Below are 23,279 nucleotides of genomic sequence, written 5' to 3'. Positions count from 1 at the left end.
TGTGAATTACATCTGACCTTGACCTTTCTGATGGAACTTTAGAAAGAGAAAAAGAAAATGCTACATAGGAAAAAAAAATCTGATTTTATATGGGGAAAAGCAACATGGTAACAAAGAAAGCTACATTATAAAGGAAAACTACTAAATTTTGAACAAAATTACCAATGGTTTTACTTACGGTATTTGACACATTTGCCTAGTCTAGATGAATGCATGTAGGATACAAATTATATATAATAAGTGGAAGTTCTGGTCCATTGCCCTGGAAATAGTAATGACCAATATGGGCACGACTATCAGTGCTTTGTATCTGTTATATTCCAAATGCAGATAAAACCCAACTTGGAAATCACCCTGGAAGTCAATGAGTTGTTAATTTTTTATATTTAATATGTAAAACGTGATATTACATGAACATTCTTGCTGTTACTAGACTTTGACCAGCAATTATTTGAAAAGTAAGACTCAGTTAATTAAAGTGCCAGCTTTGAATTATCTTAACTCTGAACTATATAAAGAGCAAAATGGAATTTATCCTTTGTATTCCTGAAGTAAATTTATATTCGTTTTTAAAAACAAGGTCAAATATGCTCTTTGAGAGTTAAAAATAGATCTGCCCTACGACCCAGCAATTGCACTGCTGGGGATTTACCCCAAAGATACAGATGCAGTGAAACGCTGGGACACCTGCACCCCGAAGTTTCTAGCAGCAATGGCCACAATAGCCAAACTGTGGAAGGAGCCTCGGTGTCCATCGAAAGATGAGTGGATAAAGAAGATGTGGTTTATGCATACAATGGAATATTACTCAGCCATTAGAAACTACAAATACCCACCATTTGCTTCGAGGTAGAGGGACCTTGAGGGTATTATGCTGAGTTGAAAATAAGTCAATTGGAGAAGGACAGACATTATAGGGTCTCATTCATTTGGGGAATATAAAAATTAGTGAAAGGGAATAAAGGGAAAGGAGTGAAAATATCAGTGAGGGTGATAAGACATGAGAGACACCTAACTCTAGGAAATGAACAAGGAGTAGTGGAAGGGGAAGTGGGCAGGGGTTTGGGGTGACTGGGTGATGGGCACTGAGGGGGGCACTTGAGGGGATGAGCACTGGGTGTTATGCTATATGTTGGCAAACTGAACTCCAATAAAAAATTTTTTTAAAAATGCTCTTTGAAATACCGTGTTCCAAAAATCTATAATTAAACCTCTGTAGGAACCAAACAATAAATTGAATTCTCTTCTTCATACACTTCCCTAAAAAATGTCTAGACAACTGCATCTTTTTCCTAATAATCATGTTAGGAAAAAAAAAGTTGGATTTCTGTATGAGTCCCATCAGACTTTTAGAATATTTCCTTTCTTTTTATATTACATTTTATACCAAAGACCTTTACAAATGTTAATTAATTCTCTTGAAACTAATAGATAGTATTTTTCAAATCTCCCTGGGAAGAAAATACATCACAAGTTTCTGATTTTTTTCTAATACCCAGACTCTTGCTTGAGTGACAATTTAAAACAATCAAGTTTGAGCTAGAAGGAAATTATTTTCTATTTTTAAATGTTGATAACTGCTCTTGAACATTCCTAAGTTCACCAAAAAATAGGTCATCTTGCATATATGTAAAAAATTAAAAATTTAATATTTTTTATTCATTATAACACATATCAAAGTGAGGGTTTGTAGTATCAACCACCATCGAATTATCTTCTCTTGGTCATCTCATACGATGCACGTTTTCCTTCAGAGATTAAGATCACCTTCACCTTCTTTTTCTCACTTCCCTTGAAAGACACATGTTTAAGTAGAGAACATTCCCCCACCCCCTTTGATGGCTAATCCTATATTTCTCTTTCTCTCTCTTTAAGTTAATATGGCTTAGGACTGTATCTCAATGTATACATAATTTGACACAGTAAGCATTCTTAAGGATGTGATCATTTACTTGGAATTCCTCACAACATCTAATACACTGCCCTGCGTGCAATGGGTGCCCAAGAAACATTTTCTTCCTTTGAGTACTTATTGTCCAGTGAAGGTGGGAGGCACACCTAATAATAGCAATGTTTCTAAGAGATTAACGCAAAGTACTGTGAGAACAGAGAAGAGAAAGTGATAAATTCTGCCTGGGGTGGATGGGGCCGGAAATGAACAGAGATTACATGTTGTTCAAGCTTTAAGGGTCCTTTGATATTATTCAATTTCCTAGAGATGCTGTTCATTGTTCTAGGTCTCACAGGCGGTTGAATATAGACTCCATCATCACCCGGTGACATGGTAGGTACTTTAGATCCCTTCTTAGAAAACTCTCTGAGCTGGGACTTGCAAAATCAAGAGGAAGGTTTTCCATTTTGACAAATCAGGAAATGCTAGATTCTTCCCCAGTATAATTACGCAAGTCTGCTTCAAAGTCTAGCACTTCTGATAATTGTTGGGAAACAATGCTATGTGAATATGTTCACATTTATGCATGGTCAGGGCTTCCTGAGCAAAACATTGCATGGCTGTTAAAAGATGTCTGAATGGCAAATAAGCCTGGGAAGTTAAATATAGAGACTTTCTGAGAGATTTGGAAACATCTCCCCTGGAGCCATCTGCTTAGATTCTAAGGATAATAAAACTAGGGACCTTTGCCTCCCCTAAGAGAATCTGTTTACTTCGGAAAGTTAAGGTCTCTCTCTTTCTCCAGGGGGAAGGTGAGCAGCTGGCACAGCTATACTATACAAGCTCTAAGATTCATATTTTCCCAGTTCCCCTCCTGTGGTACAAACTCCTGGATGCAAAGGGTACATCTGGCTCTCATCTGTTGCCCTGTGGGGAACTGGAGTATGAGGAACCAATGTTCAGATTGTTATGGAAGTAATTTGTTCTCTGATCCAGAAACCTTGTTTTCTATCAGGATTAAATGGAGATATAAAAAAAAATGGAGATATAAACATTTAGTAATTATCTCTTGAAGTCATTCTTTTTGGTTTTGCTTTTCTCATTTTTCTCCTGTCATTTACATATACGTTGAACTTCAGTTTTTAAATACAGGCATTGTTTTGCAAAGCAATTGTTAAAATCCTTACAGACGGACTTGTAGCAAAAAATTCTAATTCTTCAATTTGAAATGCATTTTCCAAACTCTATTATTAGGCGTTAAAAGCTTAACTTGAACTTAAAATTTCTCCTTAGCCCTATTTTCTAAAACTTCTTCACAAAATCCATATTCATTTTTTAATCTTTGCATGTTTGCTTTCTGCCATCGGGATGCCACTTCTCAGGATCCCATGCAGGTCCCTCCTTCACATTTGCTCCTTAAATACTTTGTTTCATAAGCCTCTTCTCTTCTCATCTTGTCTACTCTCCCTGATGGTTTTCAATGATCTCAACTGTTAGTTATGTGCTGATGACTCCCAGCCCTCCATCTCCAGCCCAGACGTCTGCCCTTACAGTCATATTTTATGCTTTCCTGCCTCGTTGATGTGTCCACATGGAGATCTCACAGGCATCTCAAACTCACAGGCCAGAAGTGGAATTCATGATCTGTTCCTCCTCAAACTCTCTGTTTATGCTCTCTGATCTTAGTGAGTGGCAGCAAATCACCCGAAGCAAAATTTCAGGTGGAGAGTCTTCGCTTTGGAACCTTAAGGCTCTAAACTGAAATTTTCATATATATCGCTTACGCCTCTTCATTGGTATCCTCTGTTTCCCACAGAAATTATCATAATAATAATTGCTAATTGCTCTCCCTGCCCTGGATCTTATTTCTACCATCATCTGTTTCCTCCAAGAATCTTCTTCTAAAAGGGCCAGTCAGACTACCTCATATCTTGCTTAATGCACTCAAGAACTGCGATATTCTTGGGATGGAATTCTAATTTTCCAACATGTCACATGAAGCCTCTGGAATCTGGGTCCTGACTTCTTTTTGAGATTGACCTGCCATTTGTGCTCAGTTTGGTATTTAACGCCTTGGCTCAAACCTTTAGTAGTGGTCATTCCCCAAATTACTTCACATTCTCACCAGAATTCCTTTCCATGAGTATCAGGTTCTTTGTCTAGAATGGATTTAAATTCTAATTATTTTGATTCCTCAGCTGCTCATTATTCATGAAATATATGCTGAGTGCCTACTCTGTGTTAGACATCATCTTCACAGTGGTGAGCAAATAACACACAGTTTATGTCATATGAGCTTATTAGATAGTGAAGAAAACAGACATTAAATAAGAAATGCTAATCCTTCCCTTGACAGGTACCCTCTGGCCACAGATGAATGGACACTAGGATCCTGCTGACCAGAGCTGATAGTTCCATGTTATAGAATGATCCTTGAAAGAGAAAGACCATGTATGTTAGTTATACTTGGATTTTTAAAAAAAATAATTTTAAAAAAGGAAAAATAAGGGTCAAGAGTTAATTGTCAAAGAACATTAATTCCTACCTTCCTCTTTCTTTCAAGTATTTGTTTATTTTTAAGATTTTATTCATTTATTCATGATAGAGAGAGAGAGAGAGAGAGAGAGAGAGAGAGAGAGAGATTGGCAGAGGCACAGGCAGAGGGAGAAGCAGGCTCCATGCAGGGAGCCTGATGTGGGACTCAATCCCGGAACTCCAGGATCACACCCTGGGCCGAAGGCAGGCTCTAAACTGCTGAGCCACCCAGGGATCCCCATATTTGCTATTTAGTATAAATATACCATAGCATGGTTTTCTGTAAGACTTTATTTTTACTCAGATTCTTTTTAAGAGACTCACTCATTGCACACCTATCTAACAGAATATTCACCCTTGGATTACCTGCCAATTTTCCATGCAGGGAGCTCGGTCTACTGCATTTGAGGAAATGAGTGTCTAATAAATTGTTTTATAGATGAGAGGAGGTCAAAAAGCATTCTAGGGTGAAGAATCATAGACATATTCAAAAGAATGGTTGTTAGAAAAGATGAATCCTTTGTAGAAATGTGAGTACCTTAATCTAGCTGGAATATGGAGAGTTTGGGGATAGTGATGATTCTAAGAGAAAGCTGGAGCCAGGTCAGGAACACCTTAGCAGAAGTGTTAAGAGAGGAAGATGAACAGAATCAGGATACTGGGTTATTTATATACTCTATAGTCTCTGATACGTACTTCTAAAACACAGGCAATCAATAAACATGAATAAAAAGTTAAGCTGATGCAAAAATAAACACATTTGTCATATTAGAGTAAATAGAAAATGCACACTGGTTTTAATGTTTGATTTATAAGGTAAAAACACCTCCCTTTCCACAAACTGGTTAGATAATGAAGTAGTGAAAGACAATACGGAGATGCATGATTTTCTCCTGTGATAGATAGTACTGCATTAAACCATTAGGACTTAAATCCCTACAGAGCTCTGTGCCATGCCAACTCAAGAATATTTAGAGAATTCCCTAATTTGGAGGGTACATTGCAATTAGAACATTTGTGAAATGGAAACAATATTTTATGCCTCTTGTCTAGCTGATAAGAATAGGAGAGATCAATGAGGTATTTACTCAGAACTATTCACAAGACTGAAAAATTCCATGATGAATGTTAAAATAAATGTTCTTATCCATAATGATTAAATTTTTGAAAATATTATTTATATCACACTGTGGAATAGGCATAGGGATTTAATCATTACTGCCAAATGACTAAAGAAAATATGAGACAAGTTGTACATATGGAAAAGGACTGGGTAATATTTAGGAGAAAACCAGTCCTAATGAAGATAAAACAACATTTTATGAGAGTGCCCAGGCATCAACAAGCTCTGGATTAACTAATATTTCATACATGGTGAGAGGAGGAAATGGTTAACAAACCTTCTTCAAGAATTAAGAGCAAATGGGAAAAAAAGCTTATAATTCACGAGCTGTGACATGTCAATGAATCAAGGTATTTAAGGAAACACCACAAAGCTTTGCATGTAAGGAGAACACTGAAATCACATATACTTTCATACTGTCTTTGTACAATATAATGCATGGGTTGCATGGAACATAAAAAATAAAAACTACTCAATGCTTATACTAAGCTCTATTTATGACATTAGAAGTGTTTGTTAATATAATCCTCACATTCTATAGGACCTGATTATTAGTGTCATTACACATATAAAAAAATTGAGGTATAGATTAAGTAACTTGCCCCAAATCACACAGGTAGGAAGTGGTATAAGTAGTACTCAGATCAAGTATGGATCAGAGCTCAAACCATAGCCTTAGTTAGAAGGACCCTTTGGTATGTATGTATGCACATGTGTGTTTTGTTTTATTAAATCACTTCTTCATCAATGAATTTTAAAAGGATAAATCAATTAAGCAAAAGTGGCCTTTCTGCCAGACCTATTCCAAAAGTTTCTCCTGGATAAATCAATTTCAGAAAGGTTTCCCTTTTTGTGAACTGACAGTTTTTCTGGTCTGGGTCCATGGCCTGGCTAAAAAGACATAGGGTTGGATTTTTGCTCCCATTTATTAAATGCACCTTCAGACTGGAGGTAGAACCTGTACAATCTTACAGAGATCTTGGTTATAACTCGTTGGTAACCTCGCCTGCCCCACAACAGGCAAACTATTTACCAGGAAGCAGCATCAGGGGATTCCATTTACCTCATATTTCATAATTAATAAATAACCAATCTTATGGCTCTTCCCTCCTATTTTTTTTTCAAATCCAGTCCTCTATCAGTTTCCCCTATGTTCATTTCTCTACATCAGGCATTCATTATCATTTGAATCATTCTTTGCTTAAATCTCATTGATGGCTTCTCTATTAATAGAGCAAAACCCACATTCTATAGCAGAATATAAAAAGCCCTTCCATTCCTCCCCTTGGCCTTATTTGCTGGATCATTTCTCTTAGAGACTGGCCTCCTTTACACACTCAGACTTTATTGCACATTGCCTTTTCTCTCTGGAACACTCAAGCACATTCATGAACTCACTAGATGCCCACTGGCTCTGTTCTCCAAGACACCTCCAGTAGAGTTTAGTTCCTTCCTTGATGCTCTCACAGTCACTGTTGTACAGTTTATTGTATGGTAAGGCTGTTACTTATATGCATTTCTCTTTCTTCCACCTGACTGGGCACTGCTTGAAGGCAGGGGATATACCTCATTTGCCTTCTCAGCAAACAGATGATATCCTGGTTTGTTAGTGTGCTCCCAGAAATTCTTACTGATTGGTTCACATAATGGCTGTTTTCCTTACTTACAGCAGAATCTATTTTAGTACATAAATACAGCATCTTTTCTGGAAATAGTAATTTCTAAATTATCTAAAAGTTAGCATGAAAAACTAAGTGATAAGATAAAAAAGGTAAGGAAGGATGAGTCAACAAGTCGGATTCCCAAAGTTAAGTGCTTTTGTAGTTATTATCATCATTCGACAGATAATAGCATTGAGGCCAATATTAAATAACTTGCCTCAAATCATACAGGTTTCACATAGTAAAGGTGAGTGTGAATCCAGAGCTCAAACTTTTCTCAACATAAAGTAAATGAAGGGACATAATAAAGACATTTAAAAAGACAAGTCCAATGGGCTTAAAGTATATGAAAAAGGAGGAGGACACAGGAGTATAAGAGAAAAAAGAAAAATTAATAATGCACCCTTATTTTATAATAGACCTCTTAATTATATCAATTCATTTACTGCCCATACCAACAACACAAGGCAGAAATTGTTTGTTTCCTTCTTTTATCGATGAGGCACAGAGAGGCAGAGAAACAGGTCCAAGTTCACGTAACTAGTAAGCAATGGAAGAAAGAAGTGAGCTCAGAAAACACTACCCATTAAACACAATCCATGCAACTCAAGTTTTAGTCACACAAACTGATCATTCAGAAAGAACATTCCATGCTATACATTTACAATCATAGTTGGAGTCCTATGATCACAGCACATAAACACATGGTTTTTCTCCAGACTCCACATTATTTACATCATTATCATCTGAGGTAATTTCTGTGCACTTTTCATATCCTTTTTATCTTTTTCCCTCTTCTTCATTGCATGGGGTGGGCGAGTTGAATTATAAGCATAATTTCTTCCTTGGTGTACTATAATGGACAACATTTACATTTTATTATTAAAATTGATGTTGCACATGAAGAACTTACAACTTTTTGCAGAAAATTCAAATCTCATATCTAAAATTAAGACCAAAAATCCACAAGTATTAATATATGTAATTATACCCCCATATGCCAGAGTTCTTGATGGATTGGAATGTATATGCACTATCTGTAAACACCATATAAATGTAATATATAAAAATATTCTGTATCTTAGTACAAATATTGCATGTAAAAATATAAGAGAGAAGTTCCTTTTGGAATCAACCCTATACTTCTCTTAGCTGTTGAATAGAATTATATAGTCCAGCATCAATCAATGTCTTTCTTAGATCAGGTACATCAGCATTGTCTAATGAATTTGCTAGAAATGCAAATTTAGGATCCTCCCTAATAGTCCTAATTTAGAATTTCTGGGGATGGAGAAAAGGAATCTGTGTTTTAACAAGCTTTCCAGGTGATTATTTTGCACCTGAAAGTTTGAGAAGGACTGCAGTAGTTCTATAACCACAGAATTTTACATTCTACATGGGACCACAAAAAAAGCAGATATATTACTTTTTAGTAACGAGATGGCCAAAACACTTTATAGATATACTTAATTTTCATTACAAAGAAAATAGGAATTGGACATATATGTATGTAACAATAAACTGCCCATCTTCTACAAAGATGCATCACCTACTTGGTTAAGACAGTATCTTCTCTCTTAAGGTCAAGGTCATTAACCTCAGTGCAGATAGGAAAAATTATCAAATTATCATTCTATTCTTAAAATATAGTTTGCTTCTCATAAAAATAGTAGCCAATGCTCTTTCCTAAATGTTCTGCTGAGTGCTGGCAACATTTTAATTGAACAAATTCTGGAAACTGTGGCCTTTCCCAACTTTGAGCATTTTTTACCCTGCCAGAGTCAAACACTGGACAAAGACTCAGGTTGCTATTTTAAAGAACTAGATGAAATGAGCAGGAGTTCACCTACATGTTAGCATTTTCTAGGTCAGATCACTAAATTGCAGGAGTCATTCATGTAAAGAAAGCCCAATTAGACACCCTTTGGTTTTTACTTCTACATTAATCGTTTTAAGAGAAAATTTTTAAAAAGAGAGAGAAAAGAAAAGAGGGAAAAAAAGAAAGGCAGGAAGGAGACAATACTTTGGCTTGAAAAACATTTCCCAAAGTACAAAATAGTCCCAATTGCCGTTGCAGAACAAAAATGTTTTCCATAAATTATGTGGTTTGGAAAAGATTGATATTGTACAAAATCTGGGGGAGTGACGATTGTATGAGATTTCAGGCACTGTCATGTTGAATGGGATGAGGAGAAAGAAACTATATTCTGTTCTAATTATATCAAACTATATTACTTTGAGTTGAAATAATTTAAATGCTTTGAAAGAGTAATATTTTGATCTGTCTATGTAATGTTATTGGTTAGGTATAACTGATAAAAATAGATTTTTGGTTGCCAAAATTTAAAGTGTTTAAGGCAGAATTCCATTAGAAATGGAAAAGAATAGAAGCAAGAGCAACTATTGTGAGTAACTTTGAGGCATCATTCAATTTAGATGCAACACAGTTGGGTGACAACTTTATATTGTGAAATTTCTTTTATGACTATAAATTGGGTAGTATCTATGTATTTTATACCCATCTATAAATAAAGTCATGAAGAGGTGAATATCACATATACATAATGTTCTAGGTCACATTATTAGTAAAATTAATAGCAATCAAAGATCTATCAGTATTTATCAGAACTTACATTTTACCAATAATAGAAACAATAGTTACCTTTACAAACGCAACAATTTTCAAAGAGATTGTTGCCAAATATAAGGAATTCATCACAAAATCCATTAGATTCCACCAATCATGGATGTAATCTTGAAGTCCACCATCCCACATTTGCTTAATTTCTCCCCATATAAAACCTGCAATTACAGAAAGATGCACTGTAAGTGTGGTGTTCAATCAAATTACTAAAAACAGAGATATGCAACTTAAAAATTATAGACTCCTGGACCTACAAGAGACTATACCTTTTCACTACATGAAACATCTACTTTTAAAGACAATAATATTCAATCTCAGCCAGACTTTAAAATTTAGAAAACATGGAGCTAATTGTAGAGAATGCTTTTAGAGCAGTTTCACTTGCTTTTACTCATTTGATACATTCATAAGAAGGTGCAATTTTTGAATCAGCTATAATTTCTCTGTAACTATATTTTTTTTTCTCATGGAAAATATGGTAGCACTTACTTATAAACAAATACCTAAAGACATATTTCCTCAGAAGTTGAGATGACTCAAATATTCATGAAAAAAAATGCATCTGCTGAACATAACTGTCTTAATTCCATCAAGCAGAATACTTTGCTTTTGTAAGCAATTAGCAACTTTAGGGATCTGAATTCAGTTCTAGACACAGAAAGATTATAACATACACAATATTTCATTAGAAGACCTTACATCTAGCAATAGCTTTGAAATCACATCCAGAGAAAATAAAAATCCCTTTCGTTTATAATAGTCATATTTTTAATAGGAAATGTCTTAATTTTCAGATTCTAGGAAGTACTTATAAATTATCACTATGTATCATCTTATTTCCATAATATTATGAAAATTTTCTAAATCTAATTTTAGGGCCCAATGATGAAAGAGAGAGATTTCAAAGGGTGTAGAGTCAGAAAATATTAAAAGGATAAATATGATTTCATAACTACTTAACATAAGAAAATAAGATGACTTTATTTAACAGTAGTCTGGAATGTCAAATGCGTAGCACAATGTTTCACATCTGTCTTGCACTAAAAGCCAGAAAAAAGCAGATTAACTATAACATCATAACTTTTCATGAATCTATCAAAGAGATGAGAAACCAAAGTGCCTATACTTCAAATAAAAGCAGGTTCCTCCAAAGAGAGCGTCAGTGTGAACATTAGCTCACCTGTGGCAGAATGCAGGGGTAAGAGACAAAAGCATCATATAAGAGAGTAAGAGAATTTCAGAAAAACTTCTCAACAACCTTCTAAAGGCTGAGTCTGAGTTAGCACAAGAAGACAGAACCCCTGGGACACAGACACAAGGGGAGTTTCCAACTATTTGCGTGCTCTTTTGCATAGAGTATTCCTTTTCCCTAGGGAGGAAAACTCATGAGCCCTTTGGGAGGAGCAGGAAATAGTCCTGGGCCTAGGGTTTATATCATATCATCAGAGGTTTCCTACCACAGGGGGAGGGCCAGGAAGGTCTCTTCTGCACATGACCCACCAAGTGTCACTGCCATAATTAGTAAGGTATGGATCATAGAGAACCTCCATCTCTAATGCCTGGGCATAGTCCTATGAAGTCTGACTCTAGACCAGGACAACAGAGAATTGGCCTGTTTCACATCACCAGGCCAACGAACACCTGGTAGCAATCCGAAGCTGACAACCACTGGAGGAGTGGCAAGAGCATGAATAGAGAAGACCTCTGAGGCACAGGGGCATAGAGGAGGCACAAAGGTTTGAGTAGAGCAGGAGTTCTGAGAATAACCCTCTCTCCCATCTGTCTTCATCAGTCAAGGCCACTATAGCAAAGTATCGTAGAGTAGGTGTCTTATAACCGCAAAGCTTTATCTCTCATAGTTCTAAAGGCTGCAAGTTTATGATCACAGTATCAGCATGGTCAAGCTATGGTGAGAACCCTCTTCCATGTTGTAGATACTGACTTATCTTGTGGCAGAAAGAGAGCAAGCTAGCTCCCTGGCCTCTTTGTATAAGGGCATTTATCTCATTCACAAGGGCTCCACCTCCATGGCCTAATTGCTTCTCAAAGGCTCCATCTCCAAATGCCATCACACTGGGGATTAGGATTTCAACAGATGAATTTGGAGGGGACACAGACATGCAGTTCATACCACCATCCTAAGCAGAGCATAAGGTGCTCTGAAACACACTGTAGCACGAAACAGAAACCCAGCTTAGCTCCTGACGATACTGCCTCAAATTCCTGCATTATGTTCTAGCAGAACAAAATGCGTGTACCTTTTCAGGAATCAATTCTATGTACTTCAGTCTGGCCTTCTGCACAGGCGGAATGAATAATACACACACACACATACCCTGATATATCATATTCAAAATGTCTAAAAAAAGAACATTGAAGGCATCAGGAATGGGGATGGTGCGGAAATAAAAGAAACATCACATTCAAAGGAAGAAATCAAGGAATGACATTAAACTTGTCTAAAACTATGTACGACAAGTGACACTATTAAAGTGCTAGAAAAAAAAAAAGGTGTCTGCCCAGAACTCTATCTATACATGGCACAAACAGCTCTAATAAAGGAGAGTGATTGAAACATTTTTTTCAGACAATCAAAAACTGAGTTTATTGCCAAGAGACCCATACTATAAGAATCGCTGAAGGGATATATTTTAGGCAGAAGGCATGGGATAACTGAACAAAAATTAGGTTTGTAAGAAGAAATAAAAACCTATATCCAGGAATGGTTAAAAAGAAAATAAATGTAGAAGATATTTTTTTTTTCTTTTTGAATTGCTCTAACAGATAATTGAGTGCCTACAGCAAAAACAGTAGCAATGTGTGGTGGTTTTTAACATATATAACATATGGAAACATAAAATGACAATATTAGCAGAGAGATGAGAGACAGGAATTAGAAACATGCTATCATAAGGTTCTTACTCTACATGTCAACAAAATAAATATTTTTTCAAGTTAGACCGTGAGAAGTTAAAATTTTATACTATCAAATCTAGGACATTTTCTTTTCTTTTTTTTTTAAAGATTTATTTATTTATTTATTTATTTATTTATTTATTTATTTATTTATGATAGACAGAGAGAGAGAGAGAGAGAGAGGCAGAGACACAGGAGGAGGGAGAAGCAGGCTCCATGCTGGGACCCCGATGCGGGACTCGATCCCGGGACTCCAGGATCGCGCCCTGGGCCAAAGGCAGACGCTAAACCGCCGAGGCCACCCAGGGATCCCCCTCTAGGACATTTTCTTAAAATATTTTTAAATGTAGGGGTGCCTGAGTGGCCCACTTGATTGAACATCTGACTCTTGATCTCTGCTCAGGTTTCAGGGTTGTGAGTTCAAGTACCCCCCCAAAATATATAATATATATGCATATATATTAAATTTATAAATATATATTAGATATATAGTAAAATATATGCATACATATATACATATTTAAATGTATAAATAAAGGCGAGAAATGTAAATAAATACAAAATCATAAACAATACTCAATTTGACAACAGGCAGAAAAAAAGGTGAAAGCGCAACAAAGAACAGATAGAACCAATAGGAGAAATAATGGGGTAGATTTCAAATCCACTAATATTCACAATTACATTGAATGAAATGTATGGCCTTAAAAAATGTATGATCTAAACACACCAATTAAATGACAGAGATAGTCGTATATAAAAATACAAAACACAACTGTTTTTTGTTACAGTTCATCAACAGGCTAAAAATAGAAGAATAATAAAGACACTATGAAATACTAATCAAAAGAAAGCTCAAAAAAAGGAAGCTGGATTGGCTATATTAATATGACTAGATATATTTCAAAAGAAAGACTGTTATGAGGTAGGTAGAGAGGTATGAGTAACATAAGGATAAAAAAGGCCAACTCACTGCGAAGACAGAACAATCCTAAATATGAATGCAGCTAACTAAATAACCTTATAATGCAAGATGCTATAATTAGAATTGCAACAGCAAAGAGATAAAGGTACAAATATAGTTGGATAGAGACCTCAGTATTCCTCTCTGTAGAAATGGTAGGCAGAAGTTTGGTAGGAATATAGAAATTCTGAACAACACTATCAACAACCTGACAGTGGCAGAGTACACTTTTTTTCAAGTGTATGTGTGGGTAGTATTCACCAAGTGAGACTGCATCATGGGCTATAATACAAACTTAACATATTTATACAAATCATACAAAATGTGTTCTATGACAACATAATAAACAACAAATCAATAATGAAACTTATTTGGAAAAATCCCTAAATATTTTGCAATTAAATGGCATGCTTCTAATAGCCCTTGGTATCAAAGAGGAATTTCCAGAATAATTAGAAAATATTTTGAAACAACTGAAAATGAAAATACATCCAAAAAAATCTGTGATGTTGCTACCATAGCAATTAGAGTGGAATCTGTAGATTTAAAGACTCAATTAAAAAAGAATAAAAGTCTCAGTGATCTCAACTTCAACTATGACACCATGAAAAGAAAAGCAAACATGTTAAGCCCAAAACAAGCAGAAGAAAGTAAAAGAGATAAGAGCAGAGGCAATAAATTTTAAAACATAAACCTTGAGAAAAATCCATGAAAACAGAACCTAGTCCTCTGAAATGATCAGGATAACTGATAAAACTCTATCTAGAATGGTCAAGAAAAAAATCGAGAAGATATAAATGATAAATATCAGAAATAAAAGAAGGGATATCAATACAGATCTTATGACATTATAAGGATAACAAGTGAATAAAACAACTTGATATCCATAAATTTCATAACTTAAAAATGAACATTTTCAAAAAAAAAATTTTCCCTGAAAGACACAAACTTCTAATCTCACTTGAGTACATAGAGTAACCTGAATTGTCTATACTTATTATGAATTCATAGTTGAAAACTTTCCAACAAAGAAAAATTCAGGTCTAGTTGCTTTACGGCAAATTCTACCAAACATTCATTCATTCATTCATTCATTTAAAAATATTTTATTTATTTATTCATGACAGACACACACACAGAGATGTAGAGACACAGACAGAAGAAGAAGCGGGCTCCATGCAGGGATCATGCCCTGAGTGAAAGGCAGATAGATGCTCAACTGCTGAGCCTCCCAGGCGTCCCTCTACCAAACATTTAAAGAATAAATAATACTAGTGCTAAAAAAAAACAAGCAACAAACACTTAAGAAAATACAAGAGGAAGAGAAATCTAAAAGGGAAGCCGTTATTCTGATAAAAAGCCTGACAAAAATAACATACTCAAAGAAAACTACACACTAATAACCTTAATGAATATGCACAAAATCCTCAACCAATATTAGTAAATTAAATAGAGCAATATATAAAATTGATAATATATCATGACCTCTTGCTGTTTTTCCCAAGAATGGAAGACTGTTTCAACATTTAAGAACCATTCAATGTGATTTATGCCATCCACCCCTACCCACCTCCTCTTTGGTCACCATCAGTTTGTTCTCTATAGCTAAGAATCTGTTCTAACTATAGACCCTTAACTATATTGTGCATTTTAAAGTCTGCTGTAGACCACTGCTTTATTCTAGACTTGGTGTTTATATATCCTAGCTTCCCTTTGGGGTTTCTTTCATGAAGAACTCTCTCTTGAGAGCTCAGATAATACTGAGGCATAACTGGGGAGATGATAACGATCACTGCCTCCATTTTGAAGAAAGGAGTATAATAGACCTGAGTAGGATATGATGCATGCATGCTCTGATTTTAGAGCTTGTGGGAAACTTACAATTTATATTATTCAATGAGGAAAAATGCTAGGTACACTGGAAACCCCCACACCCCCATCTGTGGTGCTTCTTCCTACTGAGCCTACCTAGGGACAGACTCAGAAGCCAGCAAACACCCACAACCTACTTGAGAAAACTAAGGCCAAAAGAGACAGTGTAGCTCGTGCTCCACGACCAGTTAATAAAGAAACCAGAAATCAATCTCCTTATACAGTGCTCTTAGACAACATTTTCTTATTTTTGAGATTTCACAATGTGGCTTATTTGTTTTGTTTTATTGGAAACTTTAACAATTCCCAGAGATGAGAAGATGTGTGCACTGCTATAATTAATTAAACAAATGCATTTCAAGTGAATTTTCTCCAGAGGTAAGAATTGGACTATATCAGGTAGGGTGCTAGGCTCAGCTCAACTGGTAATCAGCTTTGTAATCTTAGCTAATAGTGTTCTAGTGTTCATTATCTCATTTCGAAAAAAAAAAAAAGAGGTTTGGATTATACACAGAATTCTATATATGGTATCAACAATCATACATATCCTACCATCTTCTCCAAATGCTATGAATAGCCAGACATTACTTCTTACAGTCTGGATTACCAAATTTTACTAAAATCAGTCACAAGTCACAATAGCTTCCATGAAACACTAAAAACTGTCTTGGACTAGAGGACATAGCTTGCTTTGGTCTGCTCAAAAAACACAAACTGGATCTTTTATATGAAAATTATAGAGAGAAACCTTCTTGCCGGACATAAGGGAGAATTCTCTGACAATCAGAGTTGTTCCAGAACTGGAAAGGATAACCTGTGGGGTCAAGATTCCAATCCAGAGCCTGGAATGTCTTCCATTACTCAAGCTCCAGAGAAATTCTAGAAGTAGGTGCAAACCTGTTCTATCTGATCTCTAAAGAGCATTCTAATTATATGAATTTGTAATTGTTGTTTTCAAATTTGAATGTATTATAAAATAAAATGTGTTTTAAATATCTGCTAACTAGCCAGAGTGTTTATGTCTTATTTTCCTTTATTGATAAATTGTTAGCTCTCTCGCTTTTACCAAACTGTAAAGCCAAATGTGAACAGCCACCAAAATAGGCAACTTCAAATAGTTTATGAACAATTATGTAAGGGAACAAGCAATGGGGAAGCACTTACAAAGAACTAGTTATGAGGGGCGCCTGGATGGCTCAGAAGCATCTGCCTTAGGCTCAGGTCATGATCCCAGGACCCTGGGGTGGAGCCCTGCATCGGGCTCCCTGCTCAGCAGGGAGTCTGCTTCTCCCTCTCTCTCTGCCTTCTGCTCCCCCTGTTTGTGCTCTTTCTCTGTCAAATAACTAAATAAAATCTTAAGAAAAAAAGAACCTGTTAAGAGCTCAGTACAAAGCAACATTTTAACCTGAAGTTCCTTAATATCTGAGCAGACTCTGTTCCTGTTAGATGGGTTCAAGAAGATGGCACTTTGATTGAAGTCTGGACTAGATGACCTCTGAGGCTTTCTAAGGAGAGCAGCAAACACTCACAGAGATATTACAATTCTTTTGGAGTTCAAAGAGTAGACATTAAATCTGACTTTTCAGCATCACACAAAAATACTCTTTCACTTCTGATCTTTGTAAGTCACAGTTGTGTGGAAAAAGCAGACATCCTGATGAAACTGAGGGTTCACACCATCATTTTTTAACCTGTGCTGTCAGCCAGTGCTTGTTGGCTGACAGGGTTTGAGATCTTGCATTCTTGGAGCACCAGAGTGGAGGAGCACCTCATATAGCTCTAGCCACCACACACGCACTTGATAGCTATTAATTTCTGTTTCTTATGAGCACGTCAGTGAAATACCAAGTTTCCTCTGCTCTGGTAACACTCACTGAAATATATGAAGAAACAAGCTTTTAGAAAAGCTAGAGGGTGCTATTAACTGGCTGAGATATGCATCCAGATCAACTATTTGTGGTAACTAGTCTGAAGAGAACAAAGCTTCAGGGAGCTTCTGTCACAAAATGTTTGTCCTGTTCCCACAATGGGAACATTTCAAAATTGCTCTCTGCTGTTTATAAACAGATGACATGATTTCTCAGAGTCACAGCGGAGGTCTAATTACAAGCATGGATGTCATGACTGTGGGGACCAGCAAAGGAAAGATCATAGTGCAAATGAGTCAGAGAACTTCCTTTGAAAGATATTTGTAGATGCCTGGAAGTTTTTAGTGTATTTTTTTCTACCTTTCCCAAAACAATTTTCTCCAGGGATATTTGAGTTCTCGATTATATCCTATCCTGTGAAGCCAGCTATGAAGATAAGATGAGGTAAGCAGGCTTCAGACACCACATTTAACAGCCCCGATATCAGATGAGAAATGTGTAACTCTGTGAACAGACTTCTTGTCTTGCCCTTTCTTGCTGTCAGTATTTATGCAATGAATAAATAACCCCCAACAAAAAGTGAGTTACCTTTTCACCTACAGCAACCTCCAAGGGCTTGTTATGGCAGCCCAAGAGCTAGTCCAGGGATCTGACCTTGGAAGTCTCTTCTCTTAATAGAACACTGAGTTCTATGCTGTGGCACCAAATCAAGGTAGGTAAAAAGAAAACAAGAAAAGAATTCCTCCCTGCTGGAGGTTTCTTTTCGGTTTTGCTTTTTTGTTTTTGTTCCCAAATCAGGGTACAAAAAAGTGGTCTCCTCTGAAAATTTTGCTTTTGCTTAGAAAAAATCTTAATGTAGTTATTTTATTCAGTAAAGATTCACATTCTGCTGTAACCCTGTTAGGGCTTATGAAGAGGCATTAAGACCATATCAGTTACCAGCCACCTGGCTCTCCAACCCCATGGTCTATACCAAGAGAACACTAGGAATAGGTAGCAAGACAGCCAAGAAGTCAGGGCCTTACAGTTTTTGTGCTTATTAGGAATACCAGATGGAGAGATGAAGGTGACTGCTCACCAGCACTACCACTCCCTAAATCAAGTGAAGAAGACTTTGAGAAAAATCCCTCATAAATTTGAGGGGGGTTTCTACAAGGAAAAACTGGCATCTCAATCCCTGCTGGAGAGTCTGCTCAGGCAATTGGCTTGCTCATCTCTTCCTGGGTCTAGGTCATCACAGAAAATAGATAGTATGTTTCAGCAGTAGGGCAGCTGGCAACAACATGCCATCAGATATGGCAAGGTTTTGTGATGCTCCTGGGAAGTGAGTGCTTAGCTTATCACAGGAAGAAGCTGAGCCTTTAGCAATCTTGCCTCCTGTCCTTGCCAGGGGCACAGGACCCCAAAAGGAGCCAACCACTGGTTACAGGTGTTGAAGGACCGGAAGATGTCAAGTAGAGCTGTACCGTGCATCCAGAGAACTGTGCAAGGTGGAGGCACACAGAGCCCTCTAAAGAACACTCAGGCACCCATCAGGAAAAGTCAGGAGTAATGGCCTGTGCTACTGCTTACACAGTATTAGCCAGAGATGCACACAAACAACAGAAAAGAGCTGTGACCAGGGTTCCAGTGAAGTAATGAAAACTTGTAAATTTTCTTATCATCCCTCTACCCTGTGGCCACCAAAGAGGAGAACATGAACAGTTTGTGTCCCTTTTTACATTCCAGTGTTGGAGTTGAATGATAAGCAAATGATGGACTATTCTAGGGCCTCTGAGCCATGGGCCAGACCTTCTTAAACTGATAAGACTCAAGTTTTAAACTGAACTGGGACTACTTTCTAAACACTCAAAAGTTTCAGGAACTTGATGTCTACTAGACATATCAAGGTACAGGAAAAGGACATCTGGTATAGAGCAGGTAGGGAGAGTGATCAGAAGATGTAAAACCATTTCGTGTTTACGTTCTAATGAGATGAGACTCCTTAGAAAGCTTTTACATGAATACATAATTCCCATGAAATTTTGCTTCCAGAATTGTTTCTCAATCTATAATGTTTAAAGACCTCTGGAACATCCAAATTAATCCACTACAGAGAGAATTCAAAATCTATTTTTTTCTGTAGAAGTTTACAATGATTATGATTTTAGTGGGCTGATACTTCAAGAAACACTGACTTAACGGGACAGTGAAACATGCAAAAGGATGAAACTGGACAATTTTCTTACCCCATACACAAAAATAAGCTCAGTATGGATTTAAAGACCTATGTGACACTAATTTCTCTGACATCAGACATAATATCTTTCTAGTTATGTCTCCCAAAGCAAGGGAAACAAAAGCAAAAACAAACAATTGGGACTACATCAAAATAAAAAGCTTCTGCACAACAGAGGAAACAACAAAACTAAAGACAACCTACTGAATGGGAGAAGATATTTGCAAGAAATGGATCTGATAAAGGGTGAGTATCCAAAATATATAAAGAATTTATACAGCTCAACACCCAAAAAACAAATAATCCAGTTTTTCAAAGTAGGCAGAAGACATGAACAGTCATTTCTCCAAAGAAGACATCCAGATGCCCAAGAGATGCTCAACATCACTCATCATCAGGAAAATGCAAGTCAAAACCACAATAAGATATCACCTCACACCTGTTAGAATGGGTAAAATAAAAAACACAAGAAACAACAGGTGTTGGCAAAAATGTGGGAAAAAGGAAGCCTCTTGCACTGCTGGTGAGAATGCAAACTGGTGTAGCCACGATGGAACACAGTATGAAGATTCTCCAAAAACTTAAAAATAGAATTACCAAATATCCAGTAATTCGACTACTAGGTATTACCCAAAGAATATGAAAACACTAATTCAAAAGGATACGTGCACTCATGTGTTTATTGTAGCACTATTTACAATAGCCATATTATGAAGTAGCCCAAGCTGTCCATTGGCAGATGAATGGATAAAGATGTGCTGCGTATATATGCAAGAGTATTACTCAGCCATAAAAGGAGTGAAATTTTGCCATTTGCAACAACATGGATGGATCTAGAGAGTATAATGCTAAGCGAAAAAGTTAGATACAGACAAATCTCATATGATTTCACACATATGTGGAATTTAAGAAACAGAACAATAAGCCAAGGAGTCTTGAATTCTTGGGCTGGTTTTTCTCCTCCCCCAAATCCTACTTCTCAAATTTTGGGGGGCGTACTTATGGGAGATAGAGGTTCTAGCTCTGGAATTACACCAACTGAAGTATGAATCGAGTGGCTACCATTTGTTAGCTCCTGATCCTGGGCAAATGATCTAATCTCTCTATGCCTACTCCATCTCTACTAAATGAGACACTAATAACATTTATAATTATTCAACAAAGTGGAGTTACTATGAAATTCAGATGAGAACACACTCTCCATCATTTAGCACAGTGCATATATTCTTAGTTTCTTCTATTATTACCACTGTCCCTACCACTGTTACTGTTACTCTGGACTCACAAAAATCACTTCGATGTCCCTCTCGTCTCTTTGACTTCCCTTCATTATCTACTTTCCTTTCCCTATTTTTCCCCCTTCCCTTGAACCATCTAAATCATGTTGCCAGATATTCTCTCAAAGCATTCTGATACCACTTTTGGGTACCAGATACGTACTGCACTGTCATGACCTACAATATTTAATATTCTCTCTGATAAAGAAGTCATTTGGCCAGCAATAGTAAGTGCACAACAATGTAAATCTACATAAATATTTCATTGTTTGAAATCTGTGTTAGTCTTGATACATCTCGAGAAGTCTTGGTAGAGGTGCCCTTAAACTTTTTTCCCCCACAGATAAGAAAGGACAATTATGATTATATGTCATACTACAATGATTATCTGGTTCTCCTGAAAATTAAAATGTCTCTTTAGATTAATAGATGGTTGTTCTGCAGCCATATTTGGGGGTCGACATGTGTCTGCAGCCAGTTTGCTGAAGTGGTTAGAGCACTTTGCCAAGGAAGAGAGCAGGGAGAAACTACAGACTTGTTTCTTATAACCCAAGAATATCTTTGGGGGGCTGTTTGAGAAGATAGGTAATTCAGGGGTGAGGCTGAGAGTATAAGTGTCTGAAATCAAATGATCTCAATGCCTATTAGACAAAAGATGTAGAAATGGTCACAAAAAAGGAAGAATATACATATATAGAATTGCTTGTCTCTCTTAGTCTTTATCTAGACGAGAATGTGATCACAAGTTTTCTTTCTCTTTTCGCAATTTGGCAGGCCTTATTGAAATGTTCAGATTTGTTAATATCAACCCTTTAAAAGATAAAAATATAAAATAAATCATGGAAATGAGAAACCAATTTTGTTAGAGAAAATTTGTCAAATAAGTATGTGTTATGGGCAAGATGTATAATCCGGATATTATGAGCAATTCTTAGTTTATGCCTAGGAATTCACTAGAAGCTATTTTTAACAGAGCTCAGATTTCTTCCTATGATACATCTTTTCCTCAGTTCACCCTTCTCCTTATCATGCTCAGTGTGCATAGATTTATATACTACATAATTATGGCATATTCTTAGGCACACACACAATATCAAGTCACTGCAGCAGACATTTTTTCTTCTCATTGAGAACAAAGTATTTCCTGCTTTATTAATATGGTAGCCCTCATTAACATTCTACTTTTTTGAAAAATGTTGTCAATTTCATCAGTCTTTTTGCTAAGCTTACAGCAAGTCTACCTCTTGATATTTCACATGCACACACGCATAGATACGTATATATGTATCTATGCACATACTTTTTTTATACGGAATAAGCTTTGACACAGGTTTGATTGTTAGAGTTGAATTATAATGGATCTATAGAAAAATCAAAACTGGTTTTGGGGAAGGCCTTAAAAATTAGCATTCAAAAAGTTTTTTTCTCCTATTTTACTCCATATTACCTTCAGGAAACAAATGACATCTATTTGAGATAAAAATGCTGCTAAATATAACATACAATATTTAGTTTACGTATAAGTTTTATGTAAAAGGGAACTTCTGACATGAATATTCATGTCTTATCTCTGATATTCTATGTGAAAAATCAAACCCTGAAAAAATTAAGAGCCTCAGGGTCATGGCACAGCAGCACATAGAAGAAACCAGGTCTCTAATCTGGCCCCAGGCTCCGTTTAATCCATTGCTCAGTCTTTCCAATGACACGTTTTCTCAGACACTTGAAAAATATAGCTGTCATGAGACTTGTATGCTTGCTTGATAGAACAATTGTTTCGCTTTTTACTCTAGTTTAAATGGGTAATTTGACAGTCTGAGGAGTATATTGGTGTCTATCTGTCTAGTATCTACCTATCTATCGAGATAGTTCTAACTGAATTATCTGTGATTAGTTTTCCCTTTTGATTAGGACTGTATCTCAAGATGACTGAATCCTAAATTTGACCCCTGCAGGAGGCTTTCAGATTTGCTTATATGCTAAAGTTTATCTCCACAGCAGACATCTGTTAAGATCTCTTGTAGTTGTTTGATGGGAGAAAAAACAGTCAATAGCCTTCAATAAAAGAAAGTCTGAAGGAAAAATCATTCAAAAAGCTTTGCAAGAGATGAGTTGCAGTGTATCAATGGCATCACAATGGAAGAATACAAGGGTCGTTGCAGGCTGTTTTCTAAAGATATAAAACTCGATAGACTTCCATTGAAATAGTCAACAGGATGTTGAACTTCCACAGGAAAGATATTGAAAATAACCGGGAAACATTATTCTGCCACAGTACTAAGTCACAAGACATCTGGATCTGTCATACCA

The 23,279-nt window shown here is 36.4% G+C and overlaps 1 protein-coding gene across 2 annotated transcripts in view; it reads right to left on the bottom strand.

The window, feature by feature from the left end:
• TRPC4 (transient receptor potential cation channel subfamily C member 4) overlaps positions 1–23,279 on the bottom strand; it is a 206,991-nt gene that overhangs the window by 28,654 nt on the left and 155,058 nt on the right. For both annotated transcript variants that reach the window (XM_038573176.1, XM_038573177.1), the window contains exon 5: positions 9,873–10,012. In XM_038573176.1, the coding sequence (XP_038429104.1) occupies positions 9,873–10,012 (140 nt within the window). The remainder of the gene's footprint in view (positions 1–9,872; positions 10,013–23,279) is intronic.

Source organism: Canis lupus, chromosome 25 (genome assembly GCF_011100685.1).
Source record: "Canis lupus familiaris isolate Mischka breed German Shepherd chromosome 25, alternate assembly UU_Cfam_GSD_1.0, whole genome shotgun sequence".
NCBI classification, from domain to species: domain Eukaryota; kingdom Metazoa; phylum Chordata; class Mammalia; order Carnivora; family Canidae; genus Canis; species Canis lupus.
The sequence above is the reverse complement of the archived record's forward strand: the minus strand, read 5'-3'. Positions and strand labels throughout refer to the sequence as shown.